Source organism: Lepisosteus oculatus, chromosome 9 (genome assembly GCF_040954835.1).
Source record: "Lepisosteus oculatus isolate fLepOcu1 chromosome 9, fLepOcu1.hap2, whole genome shotgun sequence".
NCBI lineage: Eukaryota > Metazoa > Chordata > Actinopteri > Semionotiformes > Lepisosteidae > Lepisosteus > Lepisosteus oculatus.
This window is the reverse complement of record NC_090704.1, coordinates 21539099-21562918: the sequence shown is the minus strand read 5'-3', so window position 1 is coordinate 21562918 and position 23820 is coordinate 21539099. Positions and strand designations below refer to the sequence as shown.

Here is a 23820-nt window from a genome sequence, read left to right as displayed (position 1 = left end):
TAGAAAAATTTACAGTAAACGTCTTTACTGTGCCCGTTGTAGTATTGAATATTTACTGTATATGGAATTTTACCACTGAAGGGAAATCTAAGTAGCTGAGCATAAAAAGAATAGGAGCATACTGTAACGCGTGTGAAGGCCATAAACGATATTAATTTTGGAACATAAACATACAGTATATGGCTGGTCTCAGTACTTTAAAGAAAAAATACACACCAGTATTCCATTTCTCCCTAAACATTTTAAGCATCGAAGTCTTTAACTAATGAGATACCAGAGTCAACAACTATACTTTTAGAATTTGATTAAAAGGGAATATAATATGGAATCGCGTATCTAACTAAATTAATAACGTACATTATCTGTTGATAATGTTTCTGTAGTGCTTTTTCAGCACTCTGCATGTGACCTTGCTGGTGGCGCTGTGGGTTAGGTTCCTGACTCCCATGTCACGCGGTCTGTGATTGAATCCCACTGTGGAACCATGACTTTTTTTTAACAAACATTTATTCGAAAAAAACATTTCCCTTATTCCCTTAAGTTTAGACTTATTTTAAACTGTATTACAGCAGCAAAATGGACAATGCAACGTAAATTGCAAAAATGCCCTTGGAATCTGTCCCAAGCCCTACTTTGTCAGGCATTTTCTTTTACTGCAACGGACATAAAAGGTCCCTTGCTTTTAACAGAGCGTTTCATAATTTCTAACTATGAAAATTATTTAAACTGCGACACTTATCATTCATTCCATTCCATTATCAGTCTTCCATTTCTCCCTAAACATTTTAAGCATGAAAGTTTTATGAAACGGTACCCAAATATGTGATTGCTGTATGGAATGAATTTTAATTTTAAAAAATTATTTAACACGAAAATTAAGCTGTTTACATCTTCCCCCTGAGAACAGTCACCCGTTGCTACCCAACGCAGAAACACAGCCACTAACTAGCAAAGAGAGGACATTAGCTAGCCAATATGATAAAGAAATAAATGATTATTTTATTTCTTTTGCACATTTATTTGAACATTTCCATCGATTGTACAAGCACTTGGAAACTGTCCAATCCCTAGTTCATCAGGCATTTTCTTTTACGCTGCGGGCATTCTCCTGGTCTGGTGCCGATCTGTGTCTTCTAGGATATAATGCCAGTGAACTCTAGTTTTTATGTCCACTATAAGAGACAATCTCCTTTGCTTTTAACCGAGCGTCTAACCGCTCTGATTGGAGAAAAAAGACGTGCTGGTTTGCTATACATACTGTACCAGGAAGATGATTTCTTTCTATTCGAAACGTGTATTTTAAAAGTTTAAGAAGTAAAAACCTTACAGCGTACACAGATTTCTAAACTGATCAGGATCGTTTTCTTTGTCTTATCCATAATAATGTTCACCGCTCTGTCCAGCAAATTAATAATAAACTTTATTTTATATAGCGTTTTAAACGAATAATTAGATTGCTCATAAATCTAATCGCTTTTTCTACATAAACACAGCATAATTGCTCTCTGAAAATGCTTTTTCTATTTATTTAGGCTCAGATTTCAACTATAAATCGTATTATTATAAACTTTCTTGGAAAAATGTCTTTTATGTAAACCATGTTTGCTATTAATTCATTTAGGGCTAGAATATGTTCATTGTCTTCTAATCGAGTCGAGTTGACATTAGAAGCTTGCCACTATTCAGAACTAGCTCTGAATACGCGTTACAGTATGCTCCTATTCTTTTTATGCTCAGGTACTAAGATTTCCCTTCAGTGGTAAAATTCCATATAAATATTCAATACTTAAACAGGCACAGTTAAGACATTAAATATACATATACATACTGTATACAGTACAGTTTGCATACGGTAATATGTTTATGTTCCTAAATCAATCTCTTTTATGAGCATGTGAAAGGCATGGTGAATCACTGTACTTTGCATGATTGGAAACAAATGCGTGATTGTAAAAGTAACACCACAGCATTTTGCAAAGACGGTCAATGAAAAAAATAATGTGGACCAGGGCAATACTTTGAGTTTACAGCTTCTCCAAGGTCATTCATTATTAATACTATTAGTAATATCTTCGTTAAAGACTTTGATGGCGACAGCTCAAACATGAGAGGCTGAGCTTTATTAGCTCCACCTTGCGGAAATTCCGGATACTATTATTTTGCTTGCGGTATTATAGGAGAATTTACGGTAACTAGCGGTATTTACCGGTAACTCGCGGTAGACTGCGTAAAGCGCACCGGAAAATAATGCGGTATCGCCTGCGCATTTTGAATGGCTGCATCTGTATGTGAGTCTGCTTGAACAAAGAAAGCTCAAGCCTGTTTCCTTCATGTTTCTTCTTCATTTACTCCATGCTACAGTTCATATTCTCTGATCAATTCCCGCAGAAGTTTGCAGCTTAGTCCATTAACTTCATTTTTAAAGAAATCTGTATCAGAATTTTGGGGATTGTTTCGGGGGTAGTAATAGCACTGATCTTTGGCCAGCGCTACTGTTTTCTCATTGAGATGAGTTTTAAAGTATTTAGTAGGTTTCTCCTTTTAATTCATCCTTTATATTCATGTTGTTATTGTAATTTGAACAGAGCAAAATTGATTTAACTAGTTGTACTTCATTTAACATTGCGTATGATGACATTTAGTAAACTGATTATTTGGGATATTGATGAAAACCTTGAATCTTTTCACAGTATTCACCAAATTATCTCATGCTGTTATCTTACATCCATCCATTTTCTAACAGCTCCAGCCAGTTCAAGGTTGCAGGGGAACCAGAGCCTATCCAAGCAAGCAACGGATGGAAGGTGGGTTATGCCATGGATGGGATTTCAGTCCATTGCAGGGTACACACAGACTCACACTTACACTAGGGCCACGTTCCCTAGGCAATTTCACTCATAAATGTGCAAAAAGAGGGGTAAACACCAATTGAATTATGTCGATTGACTATTCTATTCCAGCTATTCTAATGGTAAACCGTGTAATTGATGGAGCGAGTTGAGTGATCATCACTTCGATACTTCTAGTTTCTAGAACAGCCGCTAGATAGCATATGTTTATTGATTTGGATGCCTAAAGTTGGTTGCAAGCATGTTGTTTCAGCACATTTTATCTTAGTCACTAGTGTTTCCCTCTTTCGTAGGCCCTAAAAATTTCATAGGACCTAGGCACTGTGCCTACAGTGCCTAATGGGAAATCTGACACTGGTTACTCTACCTCCTTTGGACTGTGGGAGGAAACCAGAGTACCCAGGGTAAACCCACACAAACACCAGAAGAACATAAGAAGTCAACACAGATTGCAACCCATGTCTGGAATTGAACCTAGTGCTGAGAGGCAACAATGTTAATCACTGTGCCAACCGTGCTGCCACTGTACATCATCAAAAAAGTTCAAAAATATTTCTAGAAGTTTCCATATCCAATGCCACACTCAAAATGTACTGTGGTGATGCATCAGAATACATCAATAGAATTTTTTGTCTTTCTAGTACTAGAGGATGGCATCTTTTTGGCTCAGAAGACTATACTAAATGGACTGAGATTAGGAATTGGCAGAGAGGTAATTCAGAATTGCTTTGGAGTATAGAATTATTGTAGGCTAAAATAATGTATACATTGTTTTTGATTGTTTGATTTTGTTTGATTATTGTTTTGTACTGGATTTCTTATCAACATTTTCATATACCTGTTCAACTGCTTTACTAAACAACTGTATGCACTACAGGCTTTTTTTAACTTGCATTTTATATCATTTACAGAATCACTGGATAGTAGTAACTTACTCTTGCACAAAGTAGGATATCAAGAAAGTCTAAGTTTCTCTTCTTATGAATCTTGTCAAGTTCTTTTTCATCCTTTAGGGCTTCCTTCCTTTGCTTTATCACTTCATCTGTAAAGAGATCAGAAGGCATTGTGGAAAACAAAACACAAAGAAGCTAATGTTCTTAGTTCTTGAGTTAGTGGAAACAATGCTAAGCACTGACTTTATTTACTATGGTAGTGAAGAACAACCTTTTCTTAGACAGCCATAAAACTTGACATTAAAAAACAGTAAAAATTAATTGCTCTTATATAGCCCTATTCTGGACACTCCACTCCAAGTGCTTTTCAGGTATTGGGGACTCACCTCTATCACCAATGTGTGGCACCCACCTGGATTATGTGATGGCAGCCATAGTGTGCCAGTATACTCACCACATATCAGTTTTCAGCGGGGAGGAGAACAGAGCAATGAAGCCAATTCATAGATGTGGATGATTAGGAAGCCATTAGTGTTTAAGGCCAATGGGAAATGTAGCCAGGACACTGGGATAATACCCCTATTCTTTTCGAGAAACGCCATGGGACTTTATATGTCACGCCCCTTTATATGACCTGCCTATCACCAGGTCTTCGCTCCGTCCGTGGCCTGAGGGCATATGTTTCTATACGGCATTTCCTGAACTTTTGTACTGCTGAGCCCTGGCCAATTCCCCATTCCGCCGCTTCCCATAGGGTCTTTTTCCACTCTCCTGCCATTCCACGGTTCGTCCCTTCCGACATCCGTGACAGAATGCTGAGCCATCTCCGACCCCGTGAGCGGTGCCTTTTGTCTTTCCGCAGGTTTTTTTCCACTGGGCTTTTTTTCAGTTCTTCTTTTCTAATCGTGGGATAATACTCCTGATTTCTGTGCCTGTGAGTGTTACGGATTCGGTAAGAGAAACCGAAACCAGTGAATGAACCCACTTGCAGGAGCTGATAAAGCCTAGCTGTGATCCAAAGAAAGCTGTAGTCGAAGAAACGAGCCGAGAGTCCAGGGGAAGCCAGAGATCCAAAAGGGAACGAGTTACCGAAGCCAAAGTGTGATCCGAAACCGTAGACAATAGAGCAATCCGATAGTCCAGGGGAGGCCAGAGATCCAAAACAGAGCGTGAGTATGGAAGCCAAGCCGTGATCCGAAAAACCGTCATCAAAAGGGGAAAAACTGTAAACCGAAAACCAAGAAGGACACAAGGCAGAAGAATGAGTAGCGCAACTAGGAAGCTCGAAAGGAAAACCAATACTGAGCGAGGAGGTAGGAAAAGACAGGTGTTTAAGTATAGGATGAGACGGGGGTGTGGTGGTGAATAAGAAAATTGATAGGTAAACTGATGGGTAAGGCTACGCCTTCTTCTGCCTCTTCCGTAGCCAGGAGGCAGGGATCGTAACAGTGAGCAGGTCATTCAGTGGTATGCCGTCCCGACATCCGCTTACGAATACCTGTCTTTCCTCGGGTTGTCTCTCCCGGCATTCGTGATTGAATGTTGTGCTTTTTCCTGCTTTCCTATTCTTATTGCTGGATATCACTCCGGACATCCGTGTCTGTGAGCAGGCTTTATGCCTGGCTCTCCCCGGGTTGTTCATTCTGATATCAGTGATAGAATGGTAAGCTTTTTTCTGTTAATCTATTCTCATTGCTGGATATCACTCCTTACATCCGTGCCTGTGAGCGGGTCTAGCGCCTGGCTCTCCAAGGGTTGTCAATTCCGATATCAGTGATAGAATGTTGAACTTGTTTTGCCCAGTCTGCGGTATTTTTCCTGGGCTTTTTGTGTTTTTGTTTTTGCTTGGTGTTTTGATTTTTCACTTCCTGGTTTCCCCTTCTCCTGGTCCCCCTAACCTCTGTGTTGTGGAACTCTTGGTTCTTATCTGTTTCGTGTGGTTTGTTACCCTGGTCTCCCAGGTTTATTTTTGTGGTTTGTGCTTGTGTATGTCTGTTTTTTGTTTTAAGCCTCCGGAGCTCTACTTGACCCCCCCTTCCTCTACCCAATAAAGGTTTTTACCCTGGAGAAAAGGGCAGCTCTCAGCTGTGGACTCCTGGAGGTTTCCTTTCAGTTAAATGATATTTTTCCTCCTCCCAGTGCTGTGCAGCTCATTTATTTGTTTGGGCGTCAGGAGCCGCCCATGAAGGGGGGGGGGGTACTGTCATGTCCTGTGCAGCCAGAGGGCGCTCCTACTCGGCCCTGTCCCTAGTGTCCTGGTCTTTGCTGTCCTTCCGGTGTCTCTCTGTCTGGGGCTATATATTTCCGGGTCACTCATTCCCCTTTGCTCAGCATCGACGTTCGGATGTCATGAGACCTGCCAAGCACCAGGTCGCCGCTCCGTCCGTGGCCTAAGGGCATAGGTTTCTATACGGATTTTTCTGAACTCTGTACTGCTGAGACGGGCTAATTCCCTGTTCCACAGCTTCGCATAGGGTCTTTTTCTGCTCTCCCGCCATTCCACGGTTCGTCCCTTCCAACATCCATGACATTTAATGACCACAGAGAGTCAGGACCTCAGTTTAATGTCTCATCTAAAGAATGGCGCCTTTTTACAGTATAGTGTCCCCGTCGTACACTGGGGCATTAGGACCCACACAGACTGCAGGGTGAGTGCTCCCTACTGGCCCCACTAACACCACTTCCAGCACCATCCATGTGACCAGGCTCACACCTGCTTAGCTTCAGTGGGTTGTCAGTTGTGAGTTGCAGGGTTATACGGCTACTGGCCATATAATAAAAGAAAAAAATAGATTCTATATTTAATATTAAACAGATTAGATGTACTCATATGCGAAAGGAAGAGATAACATTTTAAATTGCTGCACAACAATATGACTGTGAACTCTTAAATTGTGAACTTCAGGTACAAATTAAAACTAACAAACACAAACACAAGATTGTGTTTGTTCAGTGCTGCAGTACATCTTCAACCTCAGCCTGAGATTAGAAAAGGTTCCGATTCTCTGGAAGACATATTGCCTGGTGCCAATACACAAAAAGGGGCACCCTAAAGTCTTGAATGACTACAGACCAGTGGCACTTACATCACACCTAATGAAAACTCTGGAAAGGCTTGTACTGGACCACCTCAGAACCCTGGTGAGTACAGCACTGGACCCCCTGCAGTTCGCCTACCGGTCACACTTGGGAGTGGAGGCTTAATAAACTTATCAAGAAGGCTGGCTCTGTGTTGGGGATGAGCCTTGACCCCATGGAGGTGGTGGCTGAGAGGAGAATGCTGACCAAGCTCGCAGCCATCATGAACAACACCTCTCATCCGTTTCATGGGACTGTTACTGGGCAGTGGAGCACTTTTAGCAACAGACTGCTCCAGCTACAGTGTTCAAGGGAACGTTTCCGCAGGTCTTTCCTCCCGGCGGCTGTCAGGGTGTATAACGCTGCCCTAGGCTAAGACTGTTAGCCCTTCATTTGCTCATCTATGGACGGCATGTTGCTCCATTGTACTTTTTGGACAATCAGTCTGTATAAACCTATGCACATTTTCCACATATTTTATTGGTTTTACAGTGACTATGATCATCACATTTTGCACACACCTACGTATTTATTTATTTTTTTTATTTATTTTGTGGTCTTTTGTTTTATAAATATTCTGATGTCTGTTTTTTGCTTGTCTTGGGCTGGACTGCTGTAACACATCAATTTCCCTATGGGATTAATAAAGTATTATCTATCTATCTTATTACAATACTGACAGTCATTAGATTTTCACAACTCCAATAACCCTCAGTGCCAAAGTAAAAACACCTTGCTTGGCTGCAAAACAAGATGAATTAGTTTAACAGGAATGCTTTGTTGGCTTAAATGGCATCCGTCAGTCAGCTTTGCAAAGGATTTTCATAGTATATTGAAAGGGCCTGAGCCTCCGTGCACCTCAGATGTCATAAATCTTGTACTCTCCTGTGACGTCATGTGGTGACCAATCATGTTAGCCATTTTTGTAGACATTTACATAGGCTTATATCCAATAACACATAGGTTGATATAATGTTTTTGTCCTCCAATTCAATCACATGGTACTTAAACAGCATTGACACTTGCCACTCTATTACTGTCCCTTTTCCCTGCACAGGCAGGATATCCATCCTGTTACTCTCTTTGTTCATAGATGACAAAAGCTTCAGGACAGTTGCAATCCTCTGTAAAGTGCTGTACATCAGAAAGCCAAAGCAGGTTCACCCCCACTGGATCATCGTAGGAAAGCACAACACTGATATCTGTGGCCTGCTTGTCAACATTTTTTTTTTCATTTTGCTTTAGGAGATGAGAGATCCAGTTTCATTTCAAATGCATTGTGAATCAGGGGCTTGCAAAACAAAATAGGTCTAGAAACCACCTTACACCAAACATAAACTAGTTTAAAGAACATAAGAGTAGCTGCTTGATGTATGGGAGTCTCAGCTACATGTGTATGTCCAAATTAGCTGAGTGCCACTGGAAGGTCTCCATCATTTATTACATCTATGACTAATATTGTGTGTTGTAGCAGCTAAACTGAACAGTATTACTGAAGTAATAAGTGATAAGTCTTATTCTAAAGAACACAGAATTGCATGTGTTTTCTAAATCAATTTATTACAAAAACACAAAGATATGTAAAAAGCACCTGTGTTAATGTTGTTCCATTCGTGATCCTGAAGGAAATATATCCTAGTCTGTACTCATGTTTTAAGACAATAGGTGCTCACATCTTAGTTCTTCACAGCGTTAAGCATTCCTCTCGCATTAGGAAATAAATCCACTTTATATTAACTTCTCAAAACTTGTAATACTCAGGGATGGTTACTGATGATGAAATGCAAGCATGATTGTGTGAATTTTATATCTGTATCTTCTCCTCTTACACCCCCTTCACAATAATTACTCCAATTTCCGATTAAAACATTAAATAGAATAATTAGTTATAACAAACCTGTGTGTTGGTGTGCTACCTTGCACGCTTTCCGAAACCTGTAGCCAAGATTGCTGATGTAAAAAAGAATTTCACTGTGATAAGGGAAGAACCTGAATCGGAGGTTTATTATGTTGCACATCTCATAGACTGCCTTAATATACATGTTTGTACCACTGAAAGAAAAGAAAATGTATAATTAATTTAATATGCAAATACAATCACCTAAGCTTGGGATCTACCAGATGTACAACTAATTTGAGCTCTGGAATTACAATTAAGGTATGTGTTTTACTGCATCATAACAGCAGTCAGCAAACTGCGAATGGATACTGTTCTCCATGTCAGGAGTCATTGGTGTTTGTAGTAAGGGATACAAATACAAAAGTTAAAGTTTAATTGCTGGCTGCTGTCATAAAAAATCTTGAAATAAGCTATTTTTTCTTCATGTGTTTTGTTTTTCACCTAAAGGATATGCATGGATGCGAATTCACATCAAACAATAAGGATTTGACCTCACCATCTGACTTTCAAGCCTCTCTCATCCACTTATCCATTTCTTTATCTAATACAGGGTCGTAGGGGAGCCAGAGCCTATCCTGGCAAGGATAAGGGCACAAAGAGGGAAACACCCTGGACAGGATACCTGTCAATTATAGGGCACACACAGTACACACTCACACCCAGGTCAATTTTCCCAGAACCTAAATAATCTACCAGTATGTCTTTGGACCATGGGAAGAAACCAACAGAAACACAGGGAAAACTTACAAACTCTACTCAGACAGCACCCCAGGAACTGAACCCAGAGTCCCAGTCCTGCAAGGCATCAATGCTAACCATGGTACCACTGTGCCATGCTAAGCCTCTCCCAGTTAAATCAAATTCTTTCAGCTTATTCTTAATTTGGAAAAGAGAGGTCTTACTTAAATTGTTTACAAATCCCCATTTCAGTGAGAACATAACACAACAATGAAAGAACAAATTGATAAATCATACAGTAGATAGGATACTACAAAGCTATAGCTCTTACTTTGTGTTGCCATGCATCAGTGATAGTCACACTATTTTGATTGAAAACTACAATCTGACAAGGTGAAAAAAGAGCCCACTGACATGTTTACCCATCAAATAATTTATTTTTTAACATGGAACAATTAAAGGTTTATTCTTTGCTGAAAGGAAAATAGACACAATGTTTCGGCTGTGGAGCTTTCGGAAAGAGGAAAATTGGCAGATAGTGAAGCATGGTAGAACAAAAGACAGGGTAACAAAAGAGAGGTAGTCAGGAGGAGGCAGCGGGTAGGGAGAAGGAGTAACTCTGCAAATGAATAGAGAGGATTGGAAGGAGACGAGTCTGTTGTTAAGGGAATGGAGGTGTGATCCTAGTTATAATGTGATCATTTTGGTTTCGGAAGTCTTTCTGTAATAGGAGTTCCGAAACCCCTTTGTGAGGATGGAGACAGAGAGATCAGTGTGATCATGGCCAATAGAGCTGATATTGGAAACTATGGGTTTGGGGAGATCTTTGATCCTCACATTTCCTGTAAAGGTTTCCCAGTCTCCTTACTGTCTCACCTCCCTGCATCTCTTGCAGAAAATGCCTAGTTATTTACATTGGTACCCCATGCTCCCTGCATACTCTAAACTACCCTTTCTTTTCTTCTGCCAGTTTTCATTAATTACCATTTTTCTCTTTCCTTCACACCTGAAGAAGGCTTCACAGCCAAAAAACTGTCTCTTTTCTTTTCCTTTCAGCATTGAATAAAACCTTTACTTGTTCCTTTGCAGCCTGGCATGCTGACACAGCTACCTACTTGATAGTTGAACATACTACAAGTTTTGCTACAACTTACAGCAAGTTCAGCATCAACAGAAAGAGAGACACATCTCTCACTGACATTATCATGAGCCTGCAGGCACCTAAGAAATTGTAGAAATCACTATTTCTATGGAACTTGACAGAGCACTAGGAGGTAGAGTAGGTGCCATCTCTTTACAGATCAACATAGACTCCTGGCATTTTAGAGGTGTGACTCCTTTAATTTATTATTCCCTTCAGCTCCATTAAAATAGGTCAATGATTTACCAATGCTTTCTTCATGTATGTACATGGGTTTGATGGGTGAACATGTTTTTCTTAATCAGATCAAAATGTACAGTGCTCACACTTGAAAAAGGCTCCACTGCCAAAATGTGTTTTTTTTCTCTTTTCAGCATGGAATAAACCTATTACTTGTTCCTCTGCAGCCTATGCATGCTGACGCAGCTACCCACCTGAACTAAAATGTACAGTTGCTTGTTAGAAGAGAAAACTCCATCCTTGTTTCTATTGACCAAAGAATGCTATTAAAAGTTTGTGGTTTAATAACATATTTTTGCAAGGTTTTCATATATAGGTATACTGATGGAAAAAAGAAATGCAACACCTCCACCTCCACTCTCTGACCCTCCCGTAGGTGTGGAACAGGCTGAAGAGTAACTCATCCACGAAGAGGACCTAATGCCACTGCTGACAAGTCTATCACAGCCTCTGTCTGGCCAGTCGGGTGTGACGTCTAAAAAGTGTGAGCAGAGGGCCTCTGACACTTTCCTTGCTCTAAGGCCAGCAGCATGGAGCCTCACTATACTTTCACTGATGTGGGCATTGTGTCTGCCGGCAGTTTCTGCAGCAGTAAGGGTGATGTGTCCATCCTGCTCTGGTGTGGTCACTCAAGGGCAATCGGATCTTGGACAGTCATCTGACCTGCCGGTTTGCTGAAACCTTCTCTGCAATCAGAACACAGTGGAGCAGCTTACTCCATAGTGTCTGGTGTAGCAGAGCTAGTTTGGACACAGTGACGTCATCGCCCGCACTGCGCATAGCAGGGACCTCAGCCGCCTGGGCTGAGGGAGGTCTCCTTTAGCTCATGCGGCTGATTCCCTTTTGTGTTAAGCCGGAGACCCGGGTTCGCGCCCCAGGTGTTGCAGGACGAATCGCAAGGGGTGGAGCGGCGAGGGCACGAGTCCACGCAGAACCGCAACGGTCACACTGGCAACACTGGCACATGACATGCCTGCCAATAGCTCTCTCCCTTGCTTCTGGTGACATTCAAGGCATTATAGAATGCACAGAAAACTGACTATGTGTGGTCTTTTTCTTGCAGTGACCTAAGGTTTGAATTAAGGCCTTTTTAAAGCTCAGATCACTTTATTGGCCATATACAGTACAATTTTTGGAATATACAATGAATTAGGGATTTATCTTTTCGCATACCCCTACTTGCTCGCCATGAGACACACAGACAGGGAGAAAAGATTGGGGTCAGAGCACTGGGTCAACCAAATTAAACAGGCACCCCTTGAGCAGTTGGGGTTAAGGGCCTTGCTCAAGGGCCCAACAGAGTAGGATTCCTTTGCCGGCCACGGGATATGAACTGGCCACCGTTCAGCCACAGGCACAGATCATTAGCGACAGAGCCACCATCAATAGTGAGAAAGGTGACCGGATCAGGCATTGTTCCACCTGGACCTTGTTGGGTTAAAGTACACCTAACGAGCTTTTGTGTGATTGGCAAGTTGCAATGCCTCACTGCACAAGCTGTATTGCTGGTCACAGGGCTTAAAACAAATTGACAACCTTTTGTGAAAGTACATAAGCTATAACTATAGTATTCTCATTCCATAAAATGTTGCATTTCTTTTTTCCATCAGTATATTTTGACTCATAATTGTGTCCCTTGAACATGCAGAGAAATTGATACATTAAATGTGTAGATAAACTTAAAGAATCTTTAAATAGAAATCTATACCTCTGCATGTTTTACAATACTGACCTCTCAGTCTGACAGTTGCTAGTGTAGCTGAATGCACTCTTCATAATACTGTCAAGCGTCATTAGGCTAGCATGCTGAAACACTTCAAAAGACTCCTCTTTTCCAGTATACTTTTCCCATTTGTCCTGTATAAGATAAAAACTAAATTAGCTGGTGCAAAATTACCTTTGCGTTCAATTTTAAAAGGTTTAATGTCTTAAAAGAGTTGCATACTGTATGTGTTGAATTGTACAATTGAAATAACCAAATGAACAGATGATAAAAAATCTAGCTACTTTAGTTTAACAAATGTAATCTTAGCAAATATAGAAGTAAAAACAGTTCCGAGTCTAAAGACTGCATGGGGACTTGCTTCAATTGAATGCAATGTTGGTAATCTAGCACAACGTTTTCCAGAACTGTAAAAGTAAATTGTAAAACAGTTTTAGAAACCACAAACAAAATGGCGCAGGACATTTAAAAAACACATTTTGAAAGTGTAATGCAATCTGAAATTTTCAGATTCTACCTCTGATATTTTAACAGGAGGTCAAATCACTTGAGTACAGTCAATACAGTTTCTTAATGTGTTGTGCTAGGAATTTATTTCTAATGTCCTGAGAAAATCATAAACATTTGTTTTTAAGTATGAAAGTAAAAGTTTTCGAGCTAAAAATATGTTCATACCAGCATGATTTTTGTAGAATCAGCTACCAGTTTTACATATTGCTTTAAGACATCATAATGGAATCCAGGTGTCAAAAGTCTTCTGTGCCTAAACCATTTCTGTTTGTCAGTCACAAGCAAACCTTCCCCTGGAAAGCAAGAACATGACCAGCCATGATTAAACACTGTTTATCAGAAGTTATTATCTAGAACTGGCTATGAAATGACTAATTGTGACCTTGGTTACAAAACTGGATGTTTTATATCTTAAAATAGGTTTAAAAAATGAAATAATCATTTGTTTGAGGACATTTCAGACAAACAAAAATCTTTCTTCTTCTGGTTAGAAAGAAATGAAATGAAATTTAAATTATTTCATGTGTTTGTGCACTTTTTTGTTTTTATTTTATGTCAGAATACGATGTGTCAAAGATGGCATTTTAAAAATCCACAGGTAACAACGTACGGAACATTACCTATCCATGGAATAAGGAATCTATATAAAATGTCATCCTTTGGTTCTGAAAAAAATACCCACATATAATAATTATCTTTTCAGAATAGGCTAAACAAAACAAGTCTGAAAATTGAACAATTTCAATGTGATCTTCTGCAAGGCACAGTCAAAGATTTAACATACAATTCTTTCAATAATACCTGGCCTAGACTTTTATACCGAAGCTAGTAATTTGACTATTGTAAAATAAAGTAGATATGCTTATCATATTATTTACAGTTATTCTGTGTAGATCTCAGGCCTTCTTGAGTGGTTCTTTGTTACTACGAACAGAGTATACAGTATATATAGTGTATACTCTTTCAAAATAATATTATACGTTTTAATAGTAGTACTGTAACGCTTACGGCCGACAAGCAGTGTGTGTAAGAGCCGGCGTACCAGAGCGGGTGACGTCACCGCCCTTCCCTGTGATAGCAGGACCACAGCTACTGGGCTGTGGAGAGATTTCTCTTTAGCTCACGGGGCTGGGTCGCTGCAGAGAGACGCGGAAGTCCCGGGTTCGAGTCTCCAGTCGGGATGGGGCCGACCAGATGCGGCAAGGGCGCCCGCCTGAGATCCCGTTGCGTTACATTGGTGTCAGAGCGGGGCGGGATAGCCCTTCGCCGGGGACGGCGATTTAAGCGGGGGAGAGTGTAACGCTTACGGCCGACAAGCAGTGTGTGTAAGAGCCGGCGTACCAGAGCGGGTGACGTCACTGCCCTTCCCTGTGATAGCAGGACCACAGCTACTGGGCTGTGGAGAGATCTCTCTTTAGCTCACGGGGCTAGGTCGCTGCAGAGAGACGCGGAAGTCCCGGGTTCGAGCCACCTATACTTTGGGCCGACCAGATGCGGCAAGGGCGCCCGCCTGAGCCCCAGTTGCGTTACAGTACGTTTTCAAAATAATATTAATATGATTTTTATCTCACCTCTTGTCAATATAAAATCATTGATCTTATTTAATCAAGAATTGTACAAATATCTGATATCAAACAAATTGTGAATACATCTTCATACATACATTTTTTCAACTATTCATAATATCTGTATCATTTGGCATCTTTAGTAACTTTCTGCCACTCAACTGGAGTTCATACCTGTAGTTGAAAGGATAGTTTTTGCATATTCAGGGTGGTTAATGTTCAAGAATGGTACAAAAGGTCCAAACCATAATGGAAAAGCATATGGGTACTGGTCTGCCCATTTTGCAGTCTTGTCTAAATCATCCCCATCCTGTGGAAACTTTTGACAGAAAAAGAAAACAAAATGGGAAAAGTAGCAAAGAAATAAGATCCAAGTACATTGCCATGCAAATTTATGCTGACAGTCAATTTTTACAATTTTCACATTTGAAGTTTGCTTTCAAGTTTGAAGTCATACACTTTGACTAGCAATTAACATTAGTTATATACAGTACATAACCTGCTCTACACTTTTAAAATAAAAAAACAAGAACAAGTAAATAGTATGCAAATTTACAAATATGTGATTGTACTATTTAAACCCATTGCTGTTGCAAACCTTAATTAATATACTGTAGGAGTACAACATTGCCTTAAGTCACACAGTTGAGTGGCTAAGTACATCTCTCTAAAGAAGATCCCTCAGTCAGGTAGTGAATTTCAAGCAAAGATTCCACCATGAAGATTATGGTTAAAGTAAAATAAAAGGCACAGTGTCACGCCCTCTGCAGCCAGAGGGCGCTACCACTCTGTCCTGTCCCTAGTTTCCTGTGCTTTGCTCTCCTTCCGGTGTCTCTCTCTCCCTGGGGCTATATATTTCCGGGTCACTTACTCTGCTTCGCTCAGCTTTGACGTTTGGATGTCCTGAAACCCACCCAGCATCCAGGTCGCCCCTCGTCCGCTGCCTGAGGGCATTGGTTTCTAATCGAGTCCTGAACTGCTGAGCCCGGGCTTTTTCCCCGTTCCGCCGCTACGCATATGGGTCTTTTTCTGCTCTCCTCCCTCTCCACGGTTTGTCCTCTCCGACATCCGTGATAGAAAGCTGAGTCACCTACTGACCCTGCGAGTGGCACTTTTTGTTTTTCCACAGTTTTTTTCTCTGGGCTTTGTTTTCTCTCAGCTCTTCTATTCATTTCACGGGATGCTATTTTTTTTACTCCTGTGTCTGCGAGTGGGCTGCTGCCCGGCTTTCCTCGGGTTCTTGCCAGCATCCGTGATTGAATGTTGAGCTGGCCCTCCTGTCCTCATTGCTGGATATCACTCCGGTCATCCGTGTCTGTGAGCGGGTCTCGTGCCTAGCTTTCCTCGGGTTGTCCACTCCGATATCAGCAATAGGGTGGTGAGCCTTTTTTCCTCTCCCATTCTGATTGCTGGATATCACCTTCCTGACATCCGTGCCTGTGGGCGGGCTGCTGCCTGGCTTTCCTCAGGTTGTCTTCTGCTGATATCAGCATTAGTTTGGTGAGCCTTTTTTGCTGTTCCTCCATTCTTTTCGCTAGATATCACTCAAGACATCCGTGCTTGTGAGCGGACTACGGTCTGGCTTTCCTAGGGTTGTCCACTCCGATTTCAGTGATAGAATTTGAATGTGCCTATTGCCCAGTCTGTGGTATTTTTTTCCTCTGGTTTTTGTTTTTATTTTTGTTTTTTGCTTGTTGTTTTGATTTTTCACTTCCTGGTTTCCCCTTCACTCTGGTCCCCCTGACCCCTGTGTTGTGGAACATTTGGTTCCTATCTGTTTATTGTGGTTTGTTACCCTTGTCTCCCAGGTTTATTTCTGTGGTTGTTTTTGTGCTTATGTACTTGTCTTTTGTTGTTGTTCTTCTATGTCTCCGGAGCTCTACCTGACCCCCCCTTCCTCTACCCAATAAAGTTTTGTACTCTGGAGGAGGGGGCAGCTCTCAGCCATGGACTCCCAGAGGTTTCCTTTCAGTTAAATGAGGTTTTTCCTCCCCCCAGTGCTGTGCAGCTCACTTATTTGTATGGGCATCAGGAGCCTCTGGGGGGTACTGTCACGTCCTCTGCAACCAGAGGGCGCTCCCACTCTGTCCTGTCCCTAGATTCCTGTGCTTTGCTCTCCTTCCGGTGTCTCTCTCTCCCTGGGGCTATATATTTCCGGGTCACTTACTCTGCTTCGCTCAGCTTTGATGTTCGGATGTCCTGAAACCCGCCTAGCATCCAGGTCACCCCTTGTCCACTGCCTGAGGCCATTGGTTTCTAATCGACTCCTGAACTGCTGAGCCCGGGCTGTTTCCCCGTTCCGCAACTATGCACATGGGTCTTTTTCTGCTCTCCTCACTCTCCACGTTTTGTCCTCTCCGACATCCATGATTCACAGATCAGGAAAAGCGTATAAAAACATTTCAAAGGCCCTTAATATCTCTTAGTGTGGTGATATCAATGATTAACAAGTAGAAGGCACCCAGACACTGCCTAGACTCTGCTATCACTCCACATTGAGCAAGGAGAAAAAATGGTCAACAGTGACTTTGAAAGAGTTACTGACTTCAGTGGCTGAGATATACAGTATGAAAATGTCCATTGATCAACAATATCCAGTCACTACACAAAGAGTTGCTTTCATCAGCAGTGGAAAGGCATATTATTACACAAACAATTTAGTGTGCTTAATGATTTCTAATAATCTTTCTGTTGTCTTGCAAAGACAGCTTCAGCCTCTGTGTTAGGCTCTAGAAATGTAGCTGAAAGGGACATTTGTGATAAGATAAGAAGCACATCCCTAGTCTGTAGCACAGACAAGAATATCATCAAGCTGCATCCATTCTCAACTCCCCAGTGATAAATTGTGCAGCCTGTGACTGCCTTCTGTCTGGCATCCTCTTCTACCTACGATTAAGGTCACATTTCACTGTCAATCACCTAAAGGATGATCGACTAATGAGGAACGTGCAGATTGGGCAGAATGACATAACTTATCAGCAACTGTGATTTTTGTCTTACAACATACTACACAACTCATTTTCTTCACTTGTTGCTGTTTTCTCTCTCTCCATCTTACCTGTCAGCTTCACATTAGCAAACATATGACTGCAGGTAGTCTGAGTCAGAACATTAAGGTTAAGAGAGTGAGTGAGTAAATAACAGGATTCTGCCCAATAAGTTTTGCTTGATCAACAACATAGATCATTATAGCTAGACTCCTTTTATCTATATTCTGAACATGAGAGCATTTTCAGTAAAGAATTTTAGTTCTTATAGTTCTTTCCACTCATCTCACTTCCAACCAGAGTCAGACTTCTATGCACAGACTGTTTAAAAAAGTTCAGCAGACCACTAACTTCCTTTTTTGGGCACTGGGTTATCCCTGCGCAGACCAGCCAGCTGAAGGATATTGGACCATGTCGATGAACCCAGACCAGCTCCGTCTTCAGCGAGTAGTTCAAAACTCATCAAGAATTATCTGGCCAATAGATCTATTTCCGCCCATCCATCAACATTCTTTTATCCAATACATGATCAAGGGGGAGCTGTAGCCTATTCCAGCAAACAACGGGCGCAAGGCAGGATACACTCAGTCCATTGCAGGGCCACACTTACCCAAACATCCACACATTCATATCAGGGCCAATTTTCCCAGCCAATTAATCTACCAGTATGTCTTTGGACAGTTGGAGGAAACCGGAGCACTTGTCAGAAACTCATGCAAACATAAGGAGAACTTAAAAACTCAATCACAGGCCCCAGTGATGCAAGGCAGCAATGCTAACCACTGCATGCTAAAGTGCTGTCCAAAAGAGAACCCAAGTTGTAACAAAACCTTTAATAGTACATAATACAGGTAACACCACTATTATTCCAAAATAAAAACAACACAGAAGAGAATGAGGAAATCTCATTCTCAAACATAGACATGTAATCATGTATCTAAAGGGGAATTTTGGTAGCTGAAAACAAAAATAAATTTGTGAGCATCATTGATTCTAGTAATTTATAAATATTATAAATATAACATTTAATTTTTTTATAATTTTTGTATATCACATGATATCACATATATCAATTTAATTACACAAATTAACATGAATGAGTTAGCAAATGTGAATACTGTCAATGTCAGGTGTATAAGTTCTTGATTTACTCACTGAAGAGTGAGAACTGCTAAAGAAATGTGTAGGAAGATCTTAAGAATGAACGTACATTTGCAGATTTACAGTTTAACAAATAAAAACAGTGGGATCTAGTGGTAAATAATTATTACTCAGGCGAAGTAATGACAAAATGAATAAGAAAAGTTACTGAGTCAAAGAATAACATGAAGTAAATATAATTATTTACTCTTGCACAATATTGTTTCCCCTTAGTAGGCAGCTGTCACAATTGTCTTCCCTCCTCTAGAGGGTGCACCTACCCTTTTGTATTCCCATTAGTTTAAGTTCCTACACCTACACCTGTGTCTTGTTACCTTTTTCATTATTTAAGCCTGGCATCTCCGCTATTCTGGGCACAGTATTGGAAGACGGACGTCTGAAGGCCCGCCTATCCACCTGACTCAGGAGTAGCCCGAGGGCAAGGCCTTTTCCCCGGGCATCCTGACCATCTGAGTCCAGGGCTCAGAGCACCTTGCACCGTTATGGTTTTACCTTCCATGTTCCTGGATCCCTTTTCCCTGTGTTTGTCTGGATGGATTCCCCAGTACCTGGACCTTGGACTGCACCCTGATTCCCCCTTTTGGACTAGATCGCTACGCCCTTTGAGCACCGGATCACTGCCGTCACCATCCCCTGTTTGTCCTCCTGTCCATTTCTTGCCATGTCTTCCTTTTTGTCCTTCTCCAGCCACTTCTGGATTATACTTTCCGCATAGGATCTATACAACGCTTTTCATGGGAGTCAGGACTGGTTCCCGTGACAGCAGCAGGGCCGGCACTAGGTTTTTTATGAATATTTGTTGTTTTTACCCATGCCTGCACTTTGCAATTTTTATGCTTCAAATTTAAGAAATGAAAACAAAATTTTTAGTTAGTGAAATAAAACAATTTCCTACTAGTTTATTATTTAATTTAAACAAAATAATAATTACAAACATTTTGGGTTACACTATATAGTTCGTGTAATGAAGAAAAATGTTAGTGTCTTCTGGTGTGCACAATTTCTCAAAATATAAAAGAGGTTATATTATTAATTGATTTTTTCTACTTGGATAGTCTTTTGGTTAAATCTACTTTTTTGCTGTGGTATTTTCAATTGATCTTCATGCTAATCCTGATAACAATTCTGGGACATGGTGAATCTCAGATCATTTTCATTAGTTTCAGTTTTGTGAAACTGGGCACCGAGAAGCAGTTCATTTTTAATATTAACATACTGAGCTAGTACTGAGTGCTAAATGCAGGTCCTGGCAATACTTCATTAGATCTTCCTTGGAAGACTGTTTTTAATATTTCTAATATCATACAAAAATTGAAATATCAATTGCATGAAATTGATAAAATCTCTGTTCGATCACAGTTATAGCTACATCCAAAATACAATGATTCAACTTTAAACTTTTCTTTTGGATTGAGAATAGGATCATCATGAGATTCATAACAATACTATAATTTCTTCTTTCAAGAACGAATGGATTATTGAGGTGCAAACATCAGTTGGAAACCGAAATCCTCTGCAATTGCTTCTTTGAAAGTTTCTTCAAATCTTTTATCTGGAAGATTGATTTAAACTATATTTTAAAAAATAGTTTAGTGGTTTATCCAAAACCTTCTTTGCTTCTAATATGTCTGTGTATATATTCTGCATTTTACAGTTGTTTTGCTTGTTTCACAAGGTATTATGATTTTGTTGTATTTTTTAAATATGTTAGCTGAGGATGCAAGGGGAATATAAACTAATTATTTTTCTTGGAAATTGCCAGTGATGGTTATTATTTGACATTTCCGGTGATAACTGAATCAGGTACTTAATTGTTTAGTTGTTGTAACTTAACACCTGAAAAACACCTTCATTGTATGAAAATATCACTAGGGTAAAGGTTTTGCTGAGGATTTCATTCCAACTTTAATTCCATAGGAATATTTTAAAAATTATCTTTCTACTTAGAGAATTCACACAAAGATAAGTGATTTCCAAACTTTTGCCTTGATGACCCCTTTGGTTATCCCTAAGTTACCCTCCTCAATTTTTTGATTGAAATAAATTAAATAGCATCTGCAAACAATGCTTACATTTTTATTCATTAGCATTTTTTGTTATATAAATTCATTGGAATAAACTTAAACATTTTGTAATTAGTTATTAACTTATGCAATTAATTATTTTGTCATAACATTTGTCCCTAGTGGCAAGGCAACTGGCAGGGAAATTAATGCAAATACTCTCTTCTCAAACTGCTTTAAGAGAAACTTAAATGTCTATTAAATATGAAATTGTAAACAAAACATTGTGGTACTACCTTTGAATTTGAATCAAAGTGAAAAAAATGATAATATTCCTATTTTTTGTGTAATACAAACCAAACAGAATAAATGTATTTTAAATACTATATATTTTACATATAAAACATATGGGTAATATAGTTGACATGAGAGTAACATATTTGAAAACAGTAATAATCAATTTTAAATTAATTAAAATATAATTGAATTCTAAAATATGCAAAAACCTCTGAGGAAACACAATCTTTCATATTTGAGGGGTACAGTAAGAAGGCACAAGGAGTTCTCCTGGACATGTTACAGGAAGTATTTGAGAACTATGACACCATTTTAACAGCCTGTGAGTCTCTCCCAACCTGTTTTCCTATTATGCCTACAAAAGACTGGTTTCACCACAAGACAAACTGCAGCATTATTTATAGCTTTGTTTTCTATTGTAATTACAGTTGCAAGTGCAAGCCTTCAGTAACCAAACTATGTCCATAAGAAAACAAAACATCATGTTTTGTAAATGAGCTACTACAAAAATAATTCCGAAAGCTAACATAGGGGCAGTAGTGTATCTTACTTATAACACTTAAAACTTTTACAACACATAATGTTCCACTTAGTCACGATAGCCAAGTGTAATGCGTAAAATATACAAGAATTGTATAGTTATACTACAATCTTAATCCAAAACTGTGTTACTGACATATCAATCTCCATGGATGCAGACTGGGAGAACTGTCAAATTGTTCAGTTCCCTTTATTTACTGACATACACAGAAATGGTCTATAAAACTGCGCCTTTGCAGTAACATTGAAAAAAAATGTTATGTCATTTAAGCTAACAACTGTTTTATCGAGCCAAGATGCGATACGTGTCCTTTAGTTCAAAACTCAAATGTTTTCAAACACGTATTCCGTCTCACTGCAAGCACGTTGTCAATAAAATACATTTTTTTCTGCAAATCCTATGGTCTTCTGACATTCATACTGTAGGTGCAAACATATAATTATGAACCTGTAGTACTTAACTGCAATTGTAAGCTCTTAATGCGGCAACTGTTGAAAACAAGGAACACAAAGAACACAACAACCATTTTCCGGAAATATTTCTCCTAAACTGGGAAAGGCTGAAGAAAAATGTTACATACTGTATGTATACTTCAGAGGGAGTGAAGGCTCTGCGATTAGAAACGCAGGGATAAACTCGTGTACTGAATAACATCACATTTAGAAGCCAACATTACTCTTGTGAGTATAATTAAACCAAATGTCTGTGTGCTGCGTGTATATTTTCCAGTTAATTATGCACTTACAGCCTGTTAATGTAAAAAATTGTAACATGAGATTAATATATAGTCCTTTGCTTGCATAACATTCAAGTAACATTGAATCCGCCCATTCTCATTCAATTCTCATTCAGTCAGATTGGGAGTACTGTATTTACCTCATGTACGTGCCCGTAAAGCCAATGCGCTGGAGGTCCAGGGAAGCTTTCGAGGATCTTAAGCGCCTGTTTTCTATTAATAAACAGTTTCGACAATTTAAATGCTACCGTTACTAACGAAAATACTGCTATTAAATGATAAAGGCGACGTGGATCAAAATAAATGATCGAATTATTCCTTATTATTTCGAACAGCTCCATTGCTGTTTGCTGCAAATTCTGGCAGAGTGAAGCAGTTTATCCTGTGAATAACAAACAGTACAAAGTATCTGTGGGTAGACCAAAGCAATCTATTAAGAGAGTTTTTCACTCTAATGCAAGGAGGAGTTACAGTATTGAAATACCTAACCAGAGATTTAAGGTGACAGAGCATTCAATGTGGTCTAACGTCTTAGTAGATTTTTTATAGGTTTATTCTATGCTGAAAAGAGAAGAAAGAAAACACAATTTTTCGGCTCTGGGGCCTTCTTCGGGTGTATAATTCTGAAATTATACTCCATGTTCTCAAAACTATAAACTCAAAAATCAAAATCCACACCCAAATGTGCAAACAGAAGTTTCTAACAAAATGAAACATTCTATTAATAATATGTAATTACCATCTAAAATTAACTTTGTGTTCAATAGGAACACACAGCCCATCAAATTAATAGACCCTAAAGAGTACATACTACACACTGGTGAGATCAATGAAAAACACTATAATAACATTATGTGTTCCAGCATTATAATAATAATAATAATTATCTCTAATTATCTCTACAATCTCTTCAAATCTTGCACTTGCAACATTGTGAAACACTGTGTATTGTGAAAATGGTGTTATGTAGCAAACATGGAAACAGATTTTGTTATTTATTTTAATAATAATAAACTTTATTTTATATAGCGCTTTTAAAGCGCTTTACAGAATGAAAACATCAATAAAAATACACAAGATATGCACGATGAGAATACACAGTTAGAGGAGACAGTACCTGATGGTAATAAATACAGCAGGAGCAGAGGGGTAAAAAATAGAACCAGTTAAGTAAAAGCTCTTCTAAAGAAGAAGGTTTTGAGTCTGAATTTGAAGGAGTTAAAAGAAGGCGACTGATATCTTTGGGAATAGAGTTCCAGAGCTTTGGGGCATAATAGGAGAAGGCCCTGTCAACCATAGAGTGTAGATGAGCTTTCGGTACAGATAGGAGACCAGAATTAGAAGTGCAAAGGTTGTGAGATGGGGAGTAGGGCTATAATAGCTTAGACAGGTACTGAGGTGCCAAGCCATGCAGAGCCTTTTTAGGCTGTTCCATGCTGAAAAGAGAAGACATAATGTTTCGGCTGTGAAGCCTTCTTCAGGTGTGAGAAAGACAGGGCAGACAGCAAAGATTAAATT

The 23820-nt window shown here is 39.6% G+C and overlaps 1 protein-coding gene across 2 annotated transcripts in view; it reads right to left on the bottom strand.

The window, feature by feature from the left end:
• LOC102691147 (cytochrome P450 4B1-like) overlaps positions 1-22716 on the bottom strand; it is a 36814-nt gene extending 14098 nt beyond the window's left edge. Inside the window, exons 1-7 of one of the 2 annotated variants that reach the window (XM_006634989.3) lie at positions 22443-22715; positions 14752-14896; positions 13633-13677; positions 13178-13305; positions 12512-12636; positions 8718-8872; positions 3785-3891 (exon numbers count right to left, since the gene is read on the bottom strand). In XM_006634989.3, the coding sequence (XP_006635052.2) occupies positions 3785-3891; positions 8718-8872; positions 12512-12636; positions 13178-13305; positions 13633-13677; positions 14752-14896; positions 22443-22643 (906 nt within the window). In that variant the 5' untranslated portion in view covers positions 22644-22715. Of the gene's footprint in view, positions 1-3784; positions 3892-8717; positions 8873-12511; positions 12637-13177; positions 13306-13632; positions 13678-14751; positions 14897-22442 lie in introns of both variants that reach the window. The other variant, XM_015355738.2, reaches the window with a different exon arrangement.
• Between the last annotated feature and the right edge of the window lie 1104 nt (positions 22717-23820).